A 19497-nucleotide genomic window follows, 5' to 3' on the forward strand; every position below is an offset into this window, starting at 1 on the left:
CTTGACATATATAACAAGTTCGATCTGACATAATGTGCTTCCCTAAAGGTTATTCTGTGTTTCAGTGTATGTATTTACAGACAAATTAAGATTTATTTTCTCTGTGATGCTTTCTTTAAACTTTCCATTAATTAAGCTTTTCCTGCCGTAGGAGGGTTGTATATTTTTCCTGATTCAGCCTGTATGTTCTCATTTATCCGCAGCGGATACAAAGAGAACAAAATGTTCAAACAAGACAGCAAAGGAGACCATAAGACGGCAGCTACCTCCCATAACCTTAACTTCCCTGTACAGCAGGACATGTGCTAAAGTGTAATGCAGAAAAGCAAGCTTGTGGGAGGCAGCCTAGTGCTGTCATCCACCCACCGAGAAGCACAGAACATCTCCACAGCCAGGCGACACTCACACGACTGAATCAAGCCATCCTGTCCTCACTGGTTCTCTCTGGGACCCTCATTGTGTCACAAGTGCCTCCACCATGCGTGACAGACACCCCCCTCACTTCCTGTATTAGATCTAGCATCATTGTGTATCACTTACCTGACTGCCCCCCCTCCCCCCTCCCAGGGACAATCCATCAGATGGCCCCATCCACCACACATATCTGATCGCCGATTGGAGAATTACTAGCCAGCATGTGTAGGGGCAGGGTGGGCCCAGGTTCAGGCAGAAAGAATTAGTTACCCCATTACAGAGAGAGCGATGACAAGCACTTCCTATGTGATGCCCTCCTAATTGAGTAATGACCCATTGGTGGGGGGGTGGAGGTGGAGGGTGAGGACGAGACCGGCCGAGCGCAGATTCGATTTGCAGCTAGAATGCAAGCAGTGCGGCTTTCTGGCTCAGGGGAGTGTAACTACCTCTGTGAAAAGCAGGAGACAAAAGCCTACAAAGTAACGTGAAGTGCTACAGCGATCTGCCTTTAACCTACTAGGACCCAAAGCCCAGAGAACATACAGAGAACCATGCTTCAGAACACTGGACCTCCCTTTCCAAACTATGCCCATTAATGATGTGCCAGATCTGACATTATTCTGTTCTCCAGCTTTCGAGTCCCCCCCCCCCCCACCCCCCCACCAGGGTATTGGCGATCCTGTCATCACCTTCAGACACCCTGGTGTATGTATTTCAGCTTAATCAGACACCTGTCTGGCCTTAAACTTGCCTCCGTGACTCAGCAATTGCAGCAGAGAGATCAGAAAGAGCAGGGGTGTGACCCCTAAATGTCACCCAGACAGGGCTGGGGGGTAAAGGTGCGGCGGGAGGGGAGACTGCGAGGTACCTGCCGCACGAGTTCGCCTCACTGATCGGCTTTTACACAGCTGTGCAGGTGACACTTTTAAGATTCAGCACCGGCCACAAAGACCATCAGCATTAAATCTGAGGGTTTTAGCATAAACACAAAACAAAAATGGCATATTCCTTAATCTCTAACAACATGCTCACAGCAGGTAAAACATCGAGCCAGTGCCACATAAACAGGAATTACAGCACTATAGAGGAGAAAGTCACTTCAGTCAAGTCCTATATTCAAGAGACAGTCTCTGGTATATGTTGAAGCATCAGATAAACAAGCATATATCCCTGCAAAAATAAAGCTATAATTGCAGACAACATGGGGCAAAAACATCCCTTGGGAAGACAAAATATATTTATATACAACCTAGCCTTCAAAAGATAAACCTTAGTGCTAATTGCATCTTTCCATTCCAGCTGTTCTGGGCCAGCGCGTGTGAAGAGGAAATATAGAAAAGTAAATAAAAACATCAAACTTAACATTAAACTCTCAACTTAAAGGGATGAAAATCTATAGGGAGAAAAGGAATAATGATTTTTAAAAATGATGAAACGGGAACGAATGGGGTGGGGGCAGGTACTCTTTATTGGAACCAAAAAAATACAAAATAAAATATAATAATAATAATATAATATTAATAATAAGGAGAAACAGGTAGATGGGGGAATGGCAGCGAGATGGAGGGTGACGGAAGTTAGGAATTTAAAGAGCTCTTACACTCCGCCTTTATAGCGCCACAGTTAATGGGCACAAAGGGGCGGCGGGCTGCCTGGCGCAGCCTGATGAGGTCACGGCACATGTGACGGGCCAACTTGGTGAGGCGTGTGGCCTGCAGCAGGAAGGCCTGCTTGGTCTTCATGGAGGACCTGGGGCTGCTGCTGTTTCGCATGGGGACCATGTGAGATGATTGCCGGGGACCGTGACTCCGTGGACGGGATTCCTGGGGGGCCCAGGGGTGGCAGAGGGGCGGGAAGAGAGAGAGAGAGGTAAAGAAGTGGAGGTATAAAAAAAAAAAAATCCCCTATGCGCAGCGCTGTGGCCTTTGGGAGAACTGTAACCCTAATCACATTATGTAAGAGGTTCCTGTGTGCCCGTATTTCACTGATAACTGTTTTGCAAGCAGCGGTTGCCATGCCGATGCTCTAACATCAGTCAACCTTATCGAATGACATGAAAGCCACGGCACTTTTTCGGCAGTAATGATTTTTCCACCAGCACGGGAAGAAAGCCAGCAAGGCGACAAGGGGGTTTATCTGTGACCCTGCGGGACGCGGTGAGGATGGTGACTGGCAGATGGAGCGTGCAAGGCGTCGGGGGGGGGGGGCTTACGGTGGCTGCAGGACTGGGGGGTGCCTTCTCCTCGCTTTCGCTTCGGCTGGGCATCTTCAGCCCCCCATACTTCTTCCAGTACGTCCAGCAGGACACACACAGGCGACACTGCATGTTGGGGGGGCCCCATGAGTACCACTGGGCAGACTGCATGGCTGGGGGGAGGGGGGGGGACACAGGTCAGCTGACACATAGGCACACCCACTGACAAACAACAGAGCTTCCCTGTGGTCCAGAAAAAAGTCAAACAATTGAATTAAAGTGCCCTTTTTATTTGCTCGTAACTGTGTTTTGCTGTTTGGAAACAGGAGGAATAATGTGATTCATCATCGACCCGATCAGTTGCAGGCCTGGTTAAGCCAGCAGGGCACTATTGATCAAGATCAGCAGAAATGAAAGAGCTGCCTGTAATGATGACAAAGGATAAGAGCTTTGGGAGGGCCAGCCGGCCACATGCCCTACCCCCCGATACTCACTGAAGCAGCTCTCGCAGGCTCGGCCCACACCTGCCGTCTGATATCCGCCTGGCCCCGCAGCACCGTTCACGGTGGCCATCTTGCCATTAGTGACGGAGATCTGGTTGGGGTTGGGCTTGTTACTACCGGTAACAGGAGAGAGAGAGAAAGGGCAGGAGGGAGACAAACCGAAATAAGGAGAGACTCGGAGGAAGGGGTGGGCCTTGGAGGGGCAAGCTGGAAGCAAGGGGGCATGCAGGAAGGGCGGGGGAGTTGGGAGGGGCCGGCGGCTTCCACAGTCAGAGCGGCGCACTCACTATGTTGGGATGTAAACTTGTTTCAGCTTGCTCTCCGCTTCTGCCGCCTTCAGCCGCTTCTGATTGTGGGAGGGGCAGAGCAGAAGTGTAAGAAGACTTCTCATTGGACGAAAAGTCAACTCATTCATCACACCAGTAAAACTCAGTGGCAGGTGGCCAAGCAGCTAAGGATGACTGTCTAGTAACTCAATGGTTACTCAGCTGGGCCTGGGAGGGGTCGTGCTGTTAAAACCTGAACTAGTTTAGTTTATAGTTAAGCTATAAACTCAAACGGCCTTAACAGGTCTATCATCTAAAGATCTAAAGCAACATCAGCGAACAGGTCAAAATTCAAAGCTTGATGATTACTGAATGTACATCGCTATCTCAACATCGTAAAGTCGAAATGTCGTAAGTCGAACCGCCGTAAAGCGAGGAGCATCTGTACGCGCAGACGATATGAACTCAAGTCACCTGCTGCACGTATCTGTCCGTGGTCTTCCACATGTAGTAGTACTCGATGATGCTGGTTAGCGACTTCCAGGGAAGCTGGGAAGCACAGGAGAATCAAGTCACTAGGGGGCGCTGAGTGTGACCTGCAAGGCTGCCGTAGAAGGAAACATGCAGGAGTATGTATGTGTGTGTGTGACCAAATGTTCCCCACAATGTAATAAAAACCTGTTTCTCTGATGTTGTGGGGACCATTTTTCAGGTCTGATCTGTGAATGCAATCAAAAAAGTAAAGATGTTTGGTTAGTTATGGTTACGGTTAGGGCTGGGTAGAGGTTAGGGTCGTCATGTTGGGATTGGAGATATCCCCATAGAAATGAATGGAGAGTCCCCACCAAGATCTAATTACAAACCACAAACCTGTGTGTGTGTGTGTGTGTGTGACAGGGATGGGAGCGCGGCCACTGTCGGCTCGCTATGGGCAGGTGGCCGGTTAGTGTAACAGCCCGTGGTAATTCCCACTGGGGGAGCTGAGAAATCCTAATGGTTTCTAACTGGCCGCTGTATGTGTGTTCACGCCTGAGTATTAATCAAACAGCTCAGCTCCGGTGCCCATGGCGGCCCTGGCAGACGGAGATGGATTTGGCCCAATATAGGGACTCAACAGGATCTGTTAATCTGGCTACACTACAGTCGCGGCCCCCCTGCACACAGACGCCCGGCGGGCGACAGGGAGGGCGTCCAAAGCTGAAGAACGGAGGTCGGCAGCCCGCCGAGTTAACGGGAGGATGAGGGTCATGACGCTCTCCAGCCGCCTGCATCCCATACAGACAGCAGGTGGGCGCGATGTCACAGCGCCCCCCAGAGATGAAAGAGGGACACCTGCTGGATCCGTTTGCTCTCTGGAGTCTCCCTTATCACTCTCTCAATGCTATTTCTGTTTCAGTATCCTCCTCCAGGCCTGGTCAAAATCACTCCATCTCTCCTTCCTCTCATTTCTCTCACCTCCTCGATCATTCACCTGTTTGTCTCCTCTTTCCTTCTCAATCTCTACATCCGCGACTCCTCCAACCCCCCCCCCCCCCGGTGATCCTTCAGTGGTGTCATCATTTCTACTCTCAATCTTCTTTTACAAAAGTCTCTCTCTTTCATTTGTCAAATCTACTGCCATCCTCCCTCTCACTGGCCCATGCTCTCCGCCATCCCCCCTCTCACTGGCCCATGCTCTCCACTATCCTCCCTCTCACTGGCCCATGCTCTCCGCCATCCCCCCTCTCACTGGCCCATGCTCTCCGCCGTCCTCCTTCTCATTGGCCCATGCTCTTCGCCATCCTCCCTCTCACTGGCCCATGCTCTCCGCCATCCTCCCTCTCATTGGCCCATGCTCTCCGCCATCCCCCCTCTCATTGGCCCATGCTCTCCGCCATCCTCCCTCTCACTGGCCCATGCTCTCCGCCTTCCTCCCTCTCACTGGCCCATGCTCTCCGCCATCCTCCCTCTCATTGGCCCATGCTCTCTGCCTTCCTCCCTCTCATTGGCCCACCCCTCCATGGGACTCACAAAGTCCTGCCGGATGTCGTTGAAGTCCTTGCCGTACTTCTCCAGTGCTTCTTCAAACAGGCTGGCCTCGGAGGCGCTCCATTCTTCCATCTCATCTCGACACAGCACCGGGCCGCCCTGGGGCACCAACACACTGATGGCACTGGCCAGGTTGTAGCCGTGCCGGTGTAGAGTATCCATGGCGTGAAACTGTTGAGTGGGGAGAGGGGGTGGTAGAAAGAGAACAGTCTTAAAACATACACAGACAGAAGCACAGAGGGTCCAGACGCATCTACTCCAATCGGAAGGCTGGAAATCACAGGTCTGCAGGGAATTTATATGCTCACATGCCACATCACTGGGTCACATGATTCTAAGCTGTAATGCTGACTGGGTGGATTTCGCGCCAACTCAGTGAAAATGAATAAGGACCCTCCCAAGGGCTCCGATACCCTAACCGAGGGCCCTAATTATTAAGGATGAGCAGTTTAGGGTGGCCGTGCCGACGTCAGCTCTGTGTCGATTTCTGCCAGAAGGAGCCATCGATCTTCTGACTGTCTGCGGGAGCGGCAGCAGGGTAGTCAGGCATGGAAGCAATACCAACAGCCACCCCTTCATCACGGCCTGCTCACATCCACATGGGGGGAATGGGGGTGCCGCTCTCCATCAAAGAAAGTCCTTATTTCTGACCGGCTATTAAAACCCGATGTCCCCTGAGGCTAAAGCCTTGAATGTGTTTTGCTCGTGAGCAGCAGGCAGACAGAGGCTGGGCCTTAGTGTGCCTCTGATCAGTATGGGCACAATGACACCTTGGACAAAATGGACGAAAAGCAGAAAAGTCAGTTTGCTCTGCCTTCTGATTAAAAAGAAGCTGTAAAACGCACAGCACGACACCAGGGTTTCTCTGGAGTGTCAGGCTGGAGGGGGGAGGGGCGTGAGTGAAAAGAGAAAGGGGACACCTTCGACCGCTATGCCACAGCAAAGTGTGGGACACAAATCTGATTCCACTAACGCCGAGGTTTAATATGACCCTCAGATTAGATGCCGAGCTGCCTTTTGTTGTCTGAGAACTTCTACTGTGCAATGACCATAAAGCAGAATCTAAATCTGAAATCAAATCTGCTATGGAATCTGAAGGCCATGTCCCTACAGCCTGGGACCTCTAGGGGGCACCGTGGAGCCAGCAGGGCGGGTCCTCTCACCAGTGTGATGTCACGGGAGGCAGCAGCGGCGCTCATGTGGAGACTGGGCTGCCGGACGGAGCTGCTGCAGTCCAGCGCGCGGGCGAACGTCCCCACCGCCCTGTGGGAGAGACGAGGAGGAGGGTGAGTTCCTTCATCATGCCCCCCCGTAACCATCTCCAATGGGCCCAGGCAGTTATGGGTTTGTGAGGGCAGGACACATTAGACAAAGCAGAGCAGCAATGGGCAACCGAATGCTCAGATGCAGCGCCGTGTTGTAGAGATGGGGTCTAAGGTCACCTGCCGCGGCAGGGGGGGGGGGGGGCGAAATCAGCTGATAAAAGAGAGCGACTGCAGCCCTCCGTGGAACATGGTCCTGAGTGACTTCCGGGGATTGGGGGGGGGGGGCGCTGTGCTCTGACAGGAGCTGTAATTGGGTCACACAGCGGCTCGCTCATCAGCGGTCCGTTCACGGCGCCCGCCATCTCGCTGACACTCGGCGGCTGATTGGCAGATGGCCCCCTGGGGCGGAGCAGACCTCACGCCTCCCACTCAAAATCAGAGATGACGCGCTCGCAAGGAAAAGCCGAAACTGGAGTGCATGATAGGAGCAAGTTTCACACACGGGCTCCTGTTCCTGCCCAGCTGCTGCCTCTGATCAGGGATCAGTAAATCACAGTCGCCGGGATCAGCTTAAAATGTAACAGAACCCAAAACAGTCGATGAAGCGAGATCCCATTACTGCAGAAAAGCCTCCTCCATTAGCATGAAGTTACACAACAGCCATCATGGCCGCTCTATCGCCATATACGGGCACTCGCTTGTTTGAAAGGCTGTAAATATTGACAGCACTCATCAATACGGGCTGTCAATGTTAACGAAGCAAAAGCATCTGGTGCCATCAAAACTCATATTCCACCAGCACTGGGACTATTCAGGCTGCTGGTGAAAAATCTCCTGCCACATTTACAAAGTCTTGTTCTGTACCAATCAGATGTAATTTGACTTGATTTATGCAACCCACAATTCGTACAAGTTTGCTATATATCACAATTTTTAAGCACAGTTACACAAAGGTCCAGCAGAACATCCCCTCCTGGGAGCTAACCAGCCGACCCCCTGCTGTTCCGCCTGTGGCACCAGCAGTCCAGCAAACTGGTGCTGATTTACCGCCTTGTTCTCTCCTGTATCTGACTGTTGTTCAGAGAAGCGCCTAATTTACCCCCTGGTCCAGACGAGTGCGGCAATCGGCCCCTTTTCCCTTCCCTTCACAGGACCCTGTTGTGAGTAATGGCCCCTCAAATGGCCCCACAATGGACCAGCTCCGCCATCTTTAGATCTTCAATGGGAGCCCTTCGAAACTCTGCAATTGCCTAAATCTAAAAGCCCTGATTGAGGACGAGGCCGTAATTGATTATTGACTGATCGTGGAGGGCATCTGTGAAAAGACATTCAAACCCCCAACCCTCCCACCCTGTATCGATCCACTGCGTGCTTAAAGCCCAGGGGCAGTGACACACATTTGAAGAGTGTAATCGCGCCATACACGCCCTAATGACGCCCTTTAAATACACACTGAAAAGAATCACTTCTGTGGGACTAAATGAGATGTCCTCAGGGAAGAAAAAAGATAAGACAGACTCTAAAATTCACCAAACACGCTGTCAGTCCCCTTTGTTTCCCCAGTTTACCGATTACAGGTGAGTCGGTCAGCTACACACTTTGGGTCACTGAATGAGCCAGAGAAATAAATTAATCAGTAGAGACAGTGAGAACTACTTTTACAAAGAAAATACTTTGATGAGCTGCCGAATTGCAACATTAAACAGTCACCGACTGAGGGTGGGGCTTCGGCATATTTTGCTGATTGCGATCGACCAGTTAGCCACCGATGAAATAAAGCATCACCCATTAATCATCTAGCCATCGACCTGGGCAGTCCTGTTTTATTGTAACTGGTCTCAGCAATCCTCTGTCCCCTGTCAATCCCACTTTATTTCAAATTTGACAACGTCACCCAAAGTACCGCAGCGTGTCATTCACTACAGTTCGCTGCTGGTAGCCATGGCGATATCGAAGCCGAGTACAAGGACAGTTTTCCGAGTCGCTATTTCAGCCTTTGATCACTCCTTTACTTACATTAACATTTTATTAATATATTGGGCACTTTTGCCTAAGCGACTTACAGTAGAAGAGAGGGTTACAATCTGTGCGTGCTCCCTGGGATTTGAACCCATGACCTTTGTGTTGCTGGTGCAGTGCTCTACTTGTTCAAGTACAAAATGTCTCAAAACTCCAAACTCAGTGTAAGTACAGGCATCTCACGCAGAGGAGGGTGCAAAGCCTCTGGAGGTGAAAGGTCAAAGGTCAAGAGGGAGTCAGGCACCTACCTGGCCACCACGAGGAACTGGTCGATCTGCTTGCTGGTCAGGGGACACTGGGGATCCCACATCTTCTCCTCCAGCTTGGACTGATCTCTATCGTCAGGCTCTCCTGGTGAAACAAGGTGGTGTGGGGGGGCTGGCTGAGCTGTATTTCATTCACACTTTATTTACTTAATGTTTGTGCTGCTCAGCTGACATCAGCAGAACGACGGGGATGGTTCTCACAGCATGATGTATTATTGCAGCGATTGGGGAAAAAAAAGCCCATAATGAAAGAACTCGTCACCCAGATAAAAACACATAAAAAGAAAATTACTATTCTGTTGATTAGTCAATGCTTTTTCCAGTCACAGCTGGATATTTCACTCTGGGGATTAACAGTAAGGTCACCAACTGGCTATGAGGCCATGTCTTTAACCACTGCGCCACCTGCTGCCCAGGGGCCAATTTAATGGTGCATACGGAACAGAGGCAATATGTGTCTCAGAAAGGCAAGAAAGGGAGCATAACCCACCCACCTACCCCCTGGAAACTGGGGGAAACCACCCTTTCTTTACGGTTTCGTTGAAGCACTGTTGGGAATGTCTGGGAACGTCTGTAGCAGAGCGGCCTGACAGGCGCAGAATAAAACTAATGGCTGTAAAGAGAGAGAAACAGCGAGCAGGACTACGGCGAAGCAGCGGCGGGAATTAGCAAATAAATCACAGCGGGTAAACAGGTCCGGGGGCGTCAATCAGCCCCCTGCATCCATGGGGACACAACTACTCAAGATGGGGGGTGCAGACACAAATGCCTAACTGGCCATCCGAACAGCTAGGAATTAGTGCACATTGGGGGGGCTTTAAAAAGAGTAATTGCTAATTAAGTGCAAACGTACTTTCTTCAGATGTAAAAGCAAGCTGCTGTACTGTGTCTGGATGCACATAGGTCACTCTCCCTGCTTTAAGGTGCATTTCAGTTCCTGTAGCTGGCGTGCAACACTCAGACCCACATCTTGTAATCCCCTGCAACACTCAAGGGCGCTTTGATCGCCCCCGGCCCTCGCCCCCGGCCCCCGCCCCCGCCGCTGCCTCATTCAGCCTGTCTTTCCTAATTACATGTGCTTATCCCTGCCTCACTTCTGAAATCAGCCGACGGCCAGGCGAGACAGTGAGGAGAGATGAGAGTGGGTTACACGAAAACCAGCTCTAGGTCGCTCAAAACCACCCCCCCCCCCCAAGCCACCTCCATCCTTCACCAGCAGGTGGGTGTTCATTAAAAAAAAATAATAACACTACTGTCTCCGTGGTGCCAGACAGATATTTTAACAGAAACGACAAGATGGAAGCTGAACCCTTCAAGAAACTTCAGCTGTAAAAAGTGGTCCGCAAACAGTAACAGCAATCATAACAGCTCTTCAAAGTGGGGGTGGCAGGCATGTCAGTCAGTGGGATTGTGGGTATTTTGGACGGCAACTTCACAGAAGGGGCCATGCTATTTGCAGTATCAAATCTAGAGCATATCTTTCAGTGGTTTGGGTCAGACTATGCCAGGCAGTGTCAACGGAAAGTGGGTGAGATACGATCCCAATCAGTGCTCCACTGGTGCTCTGGTGTTGTTCCACTGAATACAATAGATGAACAGTATGTCTATAACCACAGGCACTGCATCCTGTTATCAGCACATTAATGACCAAACTCCAGCTTGGAAGTGAGCCAGCTTAGCTTTCCCTGCCCCCCCCAAATCCCCAGACGGCACTAGAGGGACCTCCCCCCCCCCACCTCCGACCCCCTCCTCACATGAGTAAGGTGCTCTAATGGGCTGAGCTCGCAGCCCAACCCACAGCAGTATGTCATAGCCGTGGTTGCAAGTCACTTTTGCCCGAATGGGGCACCCACAGGGGGAGAGGGCAGATGTGGAAGGTGGTCATGCCGGTCAGAACCTGGATGGCAAAACTGACGCGTGACCGAAGAAGAAAGCCAGGCAAAAGCAGAGCCAAGCAGAGCGTCTGTGAGGAGCGTCTGCGAGAGGCGTCTGCGAGGGGCGTCTGCGAGGGGCGTCTGTGAGGGGCGTCTGTGAGGGGCGTCTGTGAGGGGCGTCTGTGAGGAGCGTCTGCGAGGGGCGTCTGTGAGGGGCGTCTGTGAGGAGCGTCTGCGAGAGGCGTCTGCGAGAGGCGTCTGTGAGGGGCGTCTGTGAGGGGCGTCTGCGAGAGGCGTCTGTGAGGGGCGTCTGTGAGGGGCGTCTGCGAGGAGCGTCTGCGAGAGGCGTCTGTGAGGGGCGTCTGTGAGGGGCGTCTGTGAGGGGCGTCTGTGAGGGTGCCCGTCACAAGCTGAAACGTGTCTCTGTTTTTTTTTTTTTTTGCACCCGTCTTAACGAGAACGCACTTGACACCGCCAATCTGCTGCATTATTCAGGGGATTTGTGAATTGCGACTAATTACAGCCAAACGGTATTCTGGGAACAAGCCTCTGCTTTAGGAAGAGGAACATTCCGGCATTAGCTACATGGCTGGGAAGGGGGAGTCTACCGTCAGTGCAACCTGTTATGGTGCCATTAGGGACGGACTCTACTGACCAGAGGGCCGCCCCCCAAACGACACCCCCGCCAATCCTCTGGTGTGTCAGAATCAATCGGACCACAGTGTTCAAACTGCACCTTGATCAACGAACCAGATCTGTGACAAAGAGCGGTTACAGCCCTTATGATGTAATCTAAACCGCCAGCATTTGCACAGTCCCTCACTCAAGAGCACAACACCAGAAGAGCACGCTTAACAGTTACGGCCCAATTGGGTCGACCAGAAAAAAATCATAGCTCTCCCCTTCAGGAAAACACGACACAGAGGACAGACAACAAACCAGCTTAATGAAGGACGTACTTCATGTACCTATCAGGTATCTGGTTTGCAGGAAAAATTATTGGATATAAAACTGAAATGAGTTAACAGAACTACATTCAATGTAATTACTAATCTAGCTAAGATCCCGCACTCAGTGATGTTTTATTTTAGCTTTACTGCCTGGATTTTCCCTAGTTCCAGTCTTTGCTTCATATAAGAAGAACAACTCTAAAGGTCAAAGGTTGGTACTACACACGCAAGATAATTTCAGCCCCAACTGCCTTAATTTGGCTTGTCCTGAGGACGGAAAGTTCCACTGTGGGGGGGTCGGCCTCGGTGGTGTTGCCACCAACGCCCCAACGTCGTAAATGAAATGCCTGCGGTGAGAATTAAGCATCCACAGTGAGGCTAAAGCCCCCCCGATCAGCATGGGGGGGGGGGGGGGACGGCGTGTCACACAGTAACGCAGCATAGCACCCCTTAAGGAGGAGAGCCGGAGAGAGAGAGAGAGAATCGGAGCTGAGAGAGAAAAGAAGAAAATAACTCAACATGCACACAGAACTGACAAAATGTTCCTATTTGCAGAAGGAGCCAGCAGGAGGCCTACTGGGGGGGTGGGATAAGGGGGGGGTTATAAGTGTTCTTCCCTACAGTGCAGCCACCTGCAGGGGGAGGGGGTTCATTATGAGCTCTCATTCATATTACTGTGAGGATGATGAAAGTGGCAGGACTCTGACACCATGTATTACATAGGAAAATAACGACCAGCACTGCAGGCAGGGGGTGGGCCCACTACGCAGAGCACTGGGTGCCCGACCCCCCCCCCCCCCCCGCCACCCCCCAGCTGAATACCAGTGCCGGCGAAACCCTCTGAGGCCTGGAAAATCACTCTGTGCAATGTGCTCTGAATTATTCAGGATCAGAGATGGGGGAGGTGGGGGGGGGAGTAGCTGGAACATGAAAATTTAAATATTGCCTATTTAAGGGGAAGAGTGGTGTTTTTCCAAGGTGGCCAAAGCTTTTTATAAAGAGACTGAGACAGGAGGGGAATTTTGGGCAAATGATCATTTCCTGACCTTAAATACATGCCCAGGTAACGACGCTGGAGGGGGGGGGGGGGGGCTAGCTGAACGTGGCTCATAGGACCCTCATCTCGCCCTCAACCCCTGTCCAGCCGGTAAGTTGGCCCCCGGACCCCCGCGACACACCACAAAGACTTGACCACATGTCTTTTTGGCTGTGAGTCAGCGCAGCCAGGAACAAGGCGGGACGGGGACCGTGGGGCCCAACACCTCTGGCACCAACCCAGTGGTCCCCAGGCAATCTGCGAGCACTTCCACGGGAAAAGGCGGAAATGAGTCGCATACTTAAGAGGCCATTAGCTTTCAGAGTCAGAGGGGCAAACAACAGTGGGGCCCTGGCAGGCCAGAGAGGAGTGGGGGTGCGGAGTGGGGGTGCGCGGAGGCCGAGCACTTGAGAGTCGCCACCACGCAAGTCGGGGTCCTGCCGCCCGAGTGACATTACCTCCATCTCGGCGGCTGATTGCTTTGCAAATCCTGACCTTCTCTGGGCTACATGCTCCAGTTCAGCAAGCAGGGAGGGGGCACTAGGGAAGGAGGGGGTGATTCAGGGAGTGAAGGGCCACATGGAGGCTGATTAGCCACTGGACACACCGTCAGAAGCACGGGTCTAGCTCCTGGGGGGTCATGCGACCAGGCTGCCGAAAGTATGGAGGTGTTAGTGTTTGATCTACAATGGATCCACACCCAGGAATCTCCGGCAGAATCTGGAAGTCAGAGGCGTTGAAGGAATGCATCCGGACGCAAGAGCCCGTCCCCTGCATGGAGAAGCAGAGGAGGGGGCTTTGACCTGTCCTGACGAGGCAGTAAATGGGGGGCTTAGCACGATTCACAGCACATCCCATCAACATGACCACCCTCCTGGGAGGCACATAGGGAAGAGGATAAACTGGGGGAGCGGGTTTAACACGTTCTGTCAGCCTCTGGAGATCAGAGCTGCAATTTCACGCCTGGTTACCCCCCCCCCCCCACCCCTGAATCCTTCATCCCCCTAATAAGAAGTATTTGTTTATCTATTTTTGCCCACGCCCCTTTGACCATCACAAATCAAACCCATCACTGCGCATCAGGAGCTGCTCAGGGTGATGTCACAGTGGCTGTGCCATGGCAACAGACCTCCGGGAATTCCACATGGCATCCGTCCACCACATTGCCCTGGGAATCTGAAACATGAAGCTGCGACACTCGCGCATCTCTGTATCTCAGCTCAAAAAATGTCAAACAAATGGCCAGAGGAAAATATGTATGTAAACCAGGCAACAAAAAAATCCCACATTCAGAAAACCCATTAATGCTCTTTACCGATGGTTGAATTTAATGAGAACAGAAATGATGTAATGAGACAGATAAATGAGGGATAATGGAGCCTTGGCCTGCGATACATCCTTACTGAGTGTTTTCTGATATCAGATTAAATCAAAAGCATTATTTCTGCTCTTTTTTATAATGAGTGGTAAGAAGACACTGCCAGCATCCGCCAAGATGGCCTGCTGGTATGGAGTGTTGTGAGGGGGAGGGGGGGCGTTGGACGCATCTCCCATGCCACCGAGCGGCATTTGGCGATGCCTGGGCTAGCCGGAGGTTGCCAAGCAAAACAGAGCAGGATTCTGGCCCGTGGAGCCGTGCAGATGAATAAGCGGACAGAGCCGGGGTCCGTGTCAGCCGGCCTGCATGCGCGAGAGGCGAGGAGGGCTAGGGGAATGGGCGTGACACACAGGCAGGCCGCACCGGGAGACTCACCCTCCGACAGCATATCTGGAACGTCGGCCTGAAAGCGTGGACCCACCCGGATCTCCCCTTTGTCTGCCAGCAGGGTCTTCTGTGTGGGGTCGTACACCAGCGAGTAGAAGAAGGTGTCCTGGGTGGGGGGTGTGTGTCACATTTCAGCAAAAGGCTCTGCACCAGGAGGAGCAATGTAGACAGTGGTCGTATGCAGCCTAACCCATGGCTCCAGATGGATCCGCAGACGTACCTCTTTTTCCAGGTACGAGAGGACAACCTCGGTCTCATTCAGCAGCGCCACACTGCACTTCCCCCTAAGGTTGGAAGGGACACAGGAGGGGTGGTCGGAAAACGAGGCCCACACTTTCACCACAGGGCGTGGGTCTAAACAGCAGCCGTACTGAAAACCTAGAAGGACACTGTTGGAGGAAGCAGCTATGGATCTGCCCAATCAGCAGGGATGGGGTCCTCCGGGGGTGGGGGCTGTTTGCCGGGAGCCCGTCGCACGGGGACACTATTTGAATACCTTATATATACAAGTCTAACAGACGCAAGTAATTCAAAATTGATTTGCTAAAGGTGACTACTTATCCATCTGGGTGGCTGAATATTTACCGAGGCAATTCCGGTTAAGTGTCTCATTCAAGAGCGAGGCCTTGCTGCCGATGTGCTTGACACACCACCGCGAGCGCATGTGGCTTTCCCCGCCCCTTCAGGTAGGAGGTGCAGCGGTGAAATGACGGCCGGGGGCAGCAACCCATTACAGGCAAGACACCCTTCATCAGCACAAATATCGACCGGCCCAGGTGATTGAAAGGGTTACACAGCTACTCCTCACAACCCCACATACATCACCTGGAGAAAGCCTCTCCATAGCCAAGCATCCACTGTGAGGGTGACCCGAGAAATGAGGCCCAGATGCCGGGATGGAGAGACACAGCCAGACTGGACCTCCCTGCCAGCTCCTCCCATTGTCGCTCATGGACCTGATCTCCAGCAGCCCCCTGCACACCCACTCGCCATAACTTCTACGCAGTGCGGTGCCAGTTATCAGCCGATCCCTCGCCCTAACAGTCCTCCCCATTCCCACATTAAAGACCCTGTCCAGTTCATTTTATGCCCTGAAAGCCCCTGATCGTGCAGCCCACGGGTGGCAGCAACGTACCGGATATGCGTAGCTGGCAGCGACTCGTACTGCCGCGACAGGAAGAGCTCGCGGTGCCGCAGCTGGTGCTTCTGCTTGTCATTGAGCTCGGGGTCTCGGGGCCCCTCCTTCTCCTCCTCCAGGTCTCCTGTGTGACATAGAGGCTAAGGCTCAGGTAGAGGCAGGAGAGCCCTCATTATCAGCCACGTTCACCCCCGCGAGGCCCAAAAACGGGGATGTTTCTCATTAATATCACACGGCTCTGAGGCGGGGCTCCTGCAGATCAGCTGTTTGGTTCCGAGATAATTAGCATTGTGGGTATGGTTCCCGGAGTTCTGAGACAACGGTAATTAGCATGCAGGACCTCCGTGGATGCCTACATCTGCAGACGCTGGCCTTGGGCAAGCATATGGAGGGTTGCAACACCTGTTGAGCTCAATTCATTTCAAACATACCGCAGAAATCAAATGATTTAACTCATAAATGATTATATTTCATGCGACAGGACACATGCATGGGGTACCGGACCCAAGGCCACGGCGACACATGACACACACGTGCACACTCACTTGCGTGTTTGTCCGCCAGCTGGATCAGGCTGTGGGAGATGTCTCTCCGTCTGTAGAAGCAGACCACCTTGGCCTCCACATTACCGCTCGCTGTCTGAAAGGCAAAAAGCACATGTGCAAACCTCAGCCACAGCCAAACATCCCAATGGAGTAGGGTTTAAGAAGGTCTACAGATAAGGCAGGGAGCGAGTTTGCAGATAACATTTAATATGAAGAGTTGAATCGTTTTCAGGAATCAAAACATCTTACAGAAGAAAAAAAATCAGTAAAGAGTTTTACCAGCCTGACATATTACATAAATTAAATAACCGCATCATCTGTTCATGAATATGTGGGGGAAATGGAACAGGAGGTCCGCACACGCACACACATGCACACACACACACACACCTACAGGCAACATCATTTTAACACATGGCGACGCCTTGTGTGTGCAAGTGGTGAACAGTCTGCTTTTCAGATGAGCGGCAGACATTCGGTCTCCACTGTAGACTGTCTGAAACTGGCTTTGATAATTAACAAAAATGAATTGGTTATTAATGTACAAAATAGGACGTCGATATCGGACAAAATCATTCCAAAGTTTGCCTTTAATCCTCTCACTACCCCACCGCCCACCCCGCTTCCCCAGTGTCTCTCGTGCCCCCCCTGAGCCACTTAGGAAGCCCGAGAAGGCCAGCCTGTCCAAAACTTGTCTGCACTCCTTATTAATTTCACATAAATTATAACTTGTATCTCTGGGGTAGCAGCTGATAAAGTGTAAGTCTAATTCCCGGGATAGTGCTGCCAGAAACGCAGGAAAGAGGAACGGACACCCATCAGACAGAGGGAGACAGGTAGATGGATCCGTGGTCCCTCTCCTGCGCCGGGACTGCTCCCCCCGCCCCCAGACGCGTGTTGTTTACGCTCCTTTCATCGTCGCCTTGGATGTATCCAAAACACCAGCGACAAATAGCCCGATATGTTCATTAAGAGACTGTCTCATTTCCAGAGTTCTGCGATGACAGTTTAATTAAAGGCGGGATGATTAATGACTGGCAGGAGGTGTGTATCTCTTCTTTTCTGGGGAGTGAGACAGAGCATGGAATCCCTTGAGATATACGCTATCATTTTACAATTCCAATAACATCTCTCGGCCTGAGTTACCCACCCCCCCCCCAACATCCTTATCAGTAAACCAGTACAATAGACACTTTTGTGTTTTGAACTTTACCGAACAATGTCGACCGTAATTACAACCCCCCCCCCCCCCACCCCCAACTATCTTCCAGGCTGCCCTTTTGAAGACTGGGGCTGCAGTAAGAGCCTCACATAACCAAAGTTTCTAAGCTCCACACAAGATCAGCCATTGTTATCAGCCTGCAATGTCACACATAACTCTCCTGCTGCAGAAAATGATATGGAATTACCGGTAAACAGAAAAGAAAAACAAGCCAAGAGCAATTTAACACATTTACTTCAATAGAAAGCTAGAGAAACACCTAGTAACCAAATATAAACAGCCCCCCAGTCCAAACACCATTTGGTATATATACATACTCTGATATAGTCATACTGTCGGCCAAATCATAATCCTTGACTAATTCTCAGAGACCATTTCTGACTCCCACTATTTCACTCATCTGTGCATGTTTTTTGGCCCCCGCTCCAAAGCAAAATGACTCATTCCAGCCATTTAGTGGCACCCAGCACCTATGTCCCCCAGCTCTAAATGGTGCACGCTGTCAGGCACTGCCAGACTGTATTTTATCCCCAGCATTTAGTTTGGCATGAAGGCTTTCATTTTGGTCTGAACTCCCCACGACAGACTTTTTTTTGAACACACACAAAAAACAGCAGGTTTTCTCACTAAAAACTGTGAAAAACTCATTTTTTTGGGTATTATGGGGAACAAACCCATGGGACAAAGGGATTGAGAAGACTGAATGGGGGGGTTTATTTGCCACCTTCCGTGTATAACAGGTGTCTGAAGCTAACTACAGACTGTCCCCAACTTACCACTGGGTTCCGTTCCGACTAGGGTTGGGCGATATCCAGTATTAATATCGATGCACATGCAATTCTCACATTGCCAGGTCCATGAGTGTCACCTGGGTCGATATCAGGTCTTCTCGTACCTTCATACTGTCCAGGCATTATAACATTAGCACGGGGAGGGGATATTAAGTTTCACTAAAACATTTTTACTCAGTCATAGGAAACAAAACTTAGTAAGCTGTGCAATTTTAACAAGTTCTTTTCAAGTATATGTGAAAAAAATCAATTCAAAGTCTACCGCCACTGCTTTTGCACGAGCTCCGCATGCGTTCTCTGAGCTGTTTAAATCAAACGCATTTGTGACAGATTTAACAAAATGAGTGGGGAGGAGGAAAGTGAACAAGAACTGGTTACTGAAAGCCATTTGCCTTCTGTTGTATGAAAATATTTTGGATTCCATAGAGAGGATATTGAGCAAAAGCCAATGATTTGTCGGCACAACTCACAGTAACATCCCCAACTTATTTGTCAGACGTTATTAGTAGATAAGTTCTATTTGGCTATAGTTTATTTTGGGTATATTTTTAACACTTTTTTGCTTTATAAATATTGCAATATTTATCGCAAAAAATTCCCACTGCAATTTTTTTTTTTGTGAGAATGAGAGGGCAATGTGAGGGCAATGTGAGGGCAATGTGAGGCTGGGATAGCTGCGCTTTCCCACGGCAACTACTATATGGCATGCAGCACACACTTGGTAGCATAGCGCCGTTGAGCATAGAGCCACCGGCAATTTAATTTTACAAATATTTACTTTTTTTATTTTAAACTTCAGTCATGTATGCAAGTCATAGTAAGTTGCGTAGGTTGTTAGGCTACATTTACACCGCAGGACAAATGTGGCCCAAATCCGATTTTTTGCTCGTATGTGACTCAGATCGTATTTTTTCATGACAATGTAAACAGCACAAGTCACATGGAATCCGATTTTTTCAATTCCAATTTGGGCCACTTCAGTATGTGGAAATAAATCAGATACAGGTCTGGTTTTCTGCAATGCGACCTCAGTCTGAACAGCGAAATCGGAATTCATGCGACTTTTACGTCACTCTCGATCAACATTCGTCACAATTCTGCGCAGGCAGAAGTCACCATATGTCTCCGTCAGAGTGCCAAACATGGAGGAAAGCACAGAAGTTTACCAGTGGAGGGACAGTGAGGTGCTAGATTTAATAAGTATTTGGGGAGATAAATCTG

At 50.8% G+C, this 19497-nt stretch overlaps 1 protein-coding gene across 3 annotated transcripts in view; it reads right to left on the reverse strand.

Moving 5' to 3' along the window:
• The window catches only part of LOC111848822 (metastasis-associated protein MTA3-like), a 38715-nt gene that overhangs the window by 13831 nt on the left and 5387 nt on the right, over positions 1 to 19497 (reverse strand). For 2 of the 3 annotated variants that reach the window (XM_023821150.2, XM_023821149.2), the window contains exons 3-14: positions 16264 to 16357; positions 15716 to 15842; positions 14801 to 14864; positions 14569 to 14686; positions 8938 to 9040; positions 6569 to 6668; positions 5388 to 5576; positions 3852 to 3926; positions 3399 to 3457; positions 3103 to 3224; positions 2627 to 2781; positions 2015 to 2237 (exon numbers count right to left, since the gene is read on the reverse strand). In XM_023821150.2, coding sequence (XP_023676918.2) covers positions 2015 to 2237; positions 2627 to 2781; positions 3103 to 3224; positions 3399 to 3457; positions 3852 to 3926; positions 5388 to 5576; positions 6569 to 6668; positions 8938 to 9040; positions 14569 to 14686; positions 14801 to 14864; positions 15716 to 15842; positions 16264 to 16357 — 1429 coding nt within the window. Of the gene's footprint in view, positions 1 to 2014; positions 2238 to 2626; positions 2782 to 3102; positions 3228 to 3398; positions 3458 to 3851; positions 3927 to 5387; positions 5577 to 6568; positions 6669 to 8937; positions 9041 to 14568; positions 14687 to 14800; positions 14865 to 15715; positions 15843 to 16263; positions 16358 to 19497 lie in introns of all 3 variants that reach the window. The other variant, XM_023821148.2, reaches the window with a different exon arrangement.

This window comes from Paramormyrops kingsleyae, chromosome 3, assembly GCF_048594095.1.
Source record: "Paramormyrops kingsleyae isolate MSU_618 chromosome 3, PKINGS_0.4, whole genome shotgun sequence".
NCBI lineage: Eukaryota > Metazoa > Chordata > Actinopteri > Osteoglossiformes > Mormyridae > Paramormyrops > Paramormyrops kingsleyae.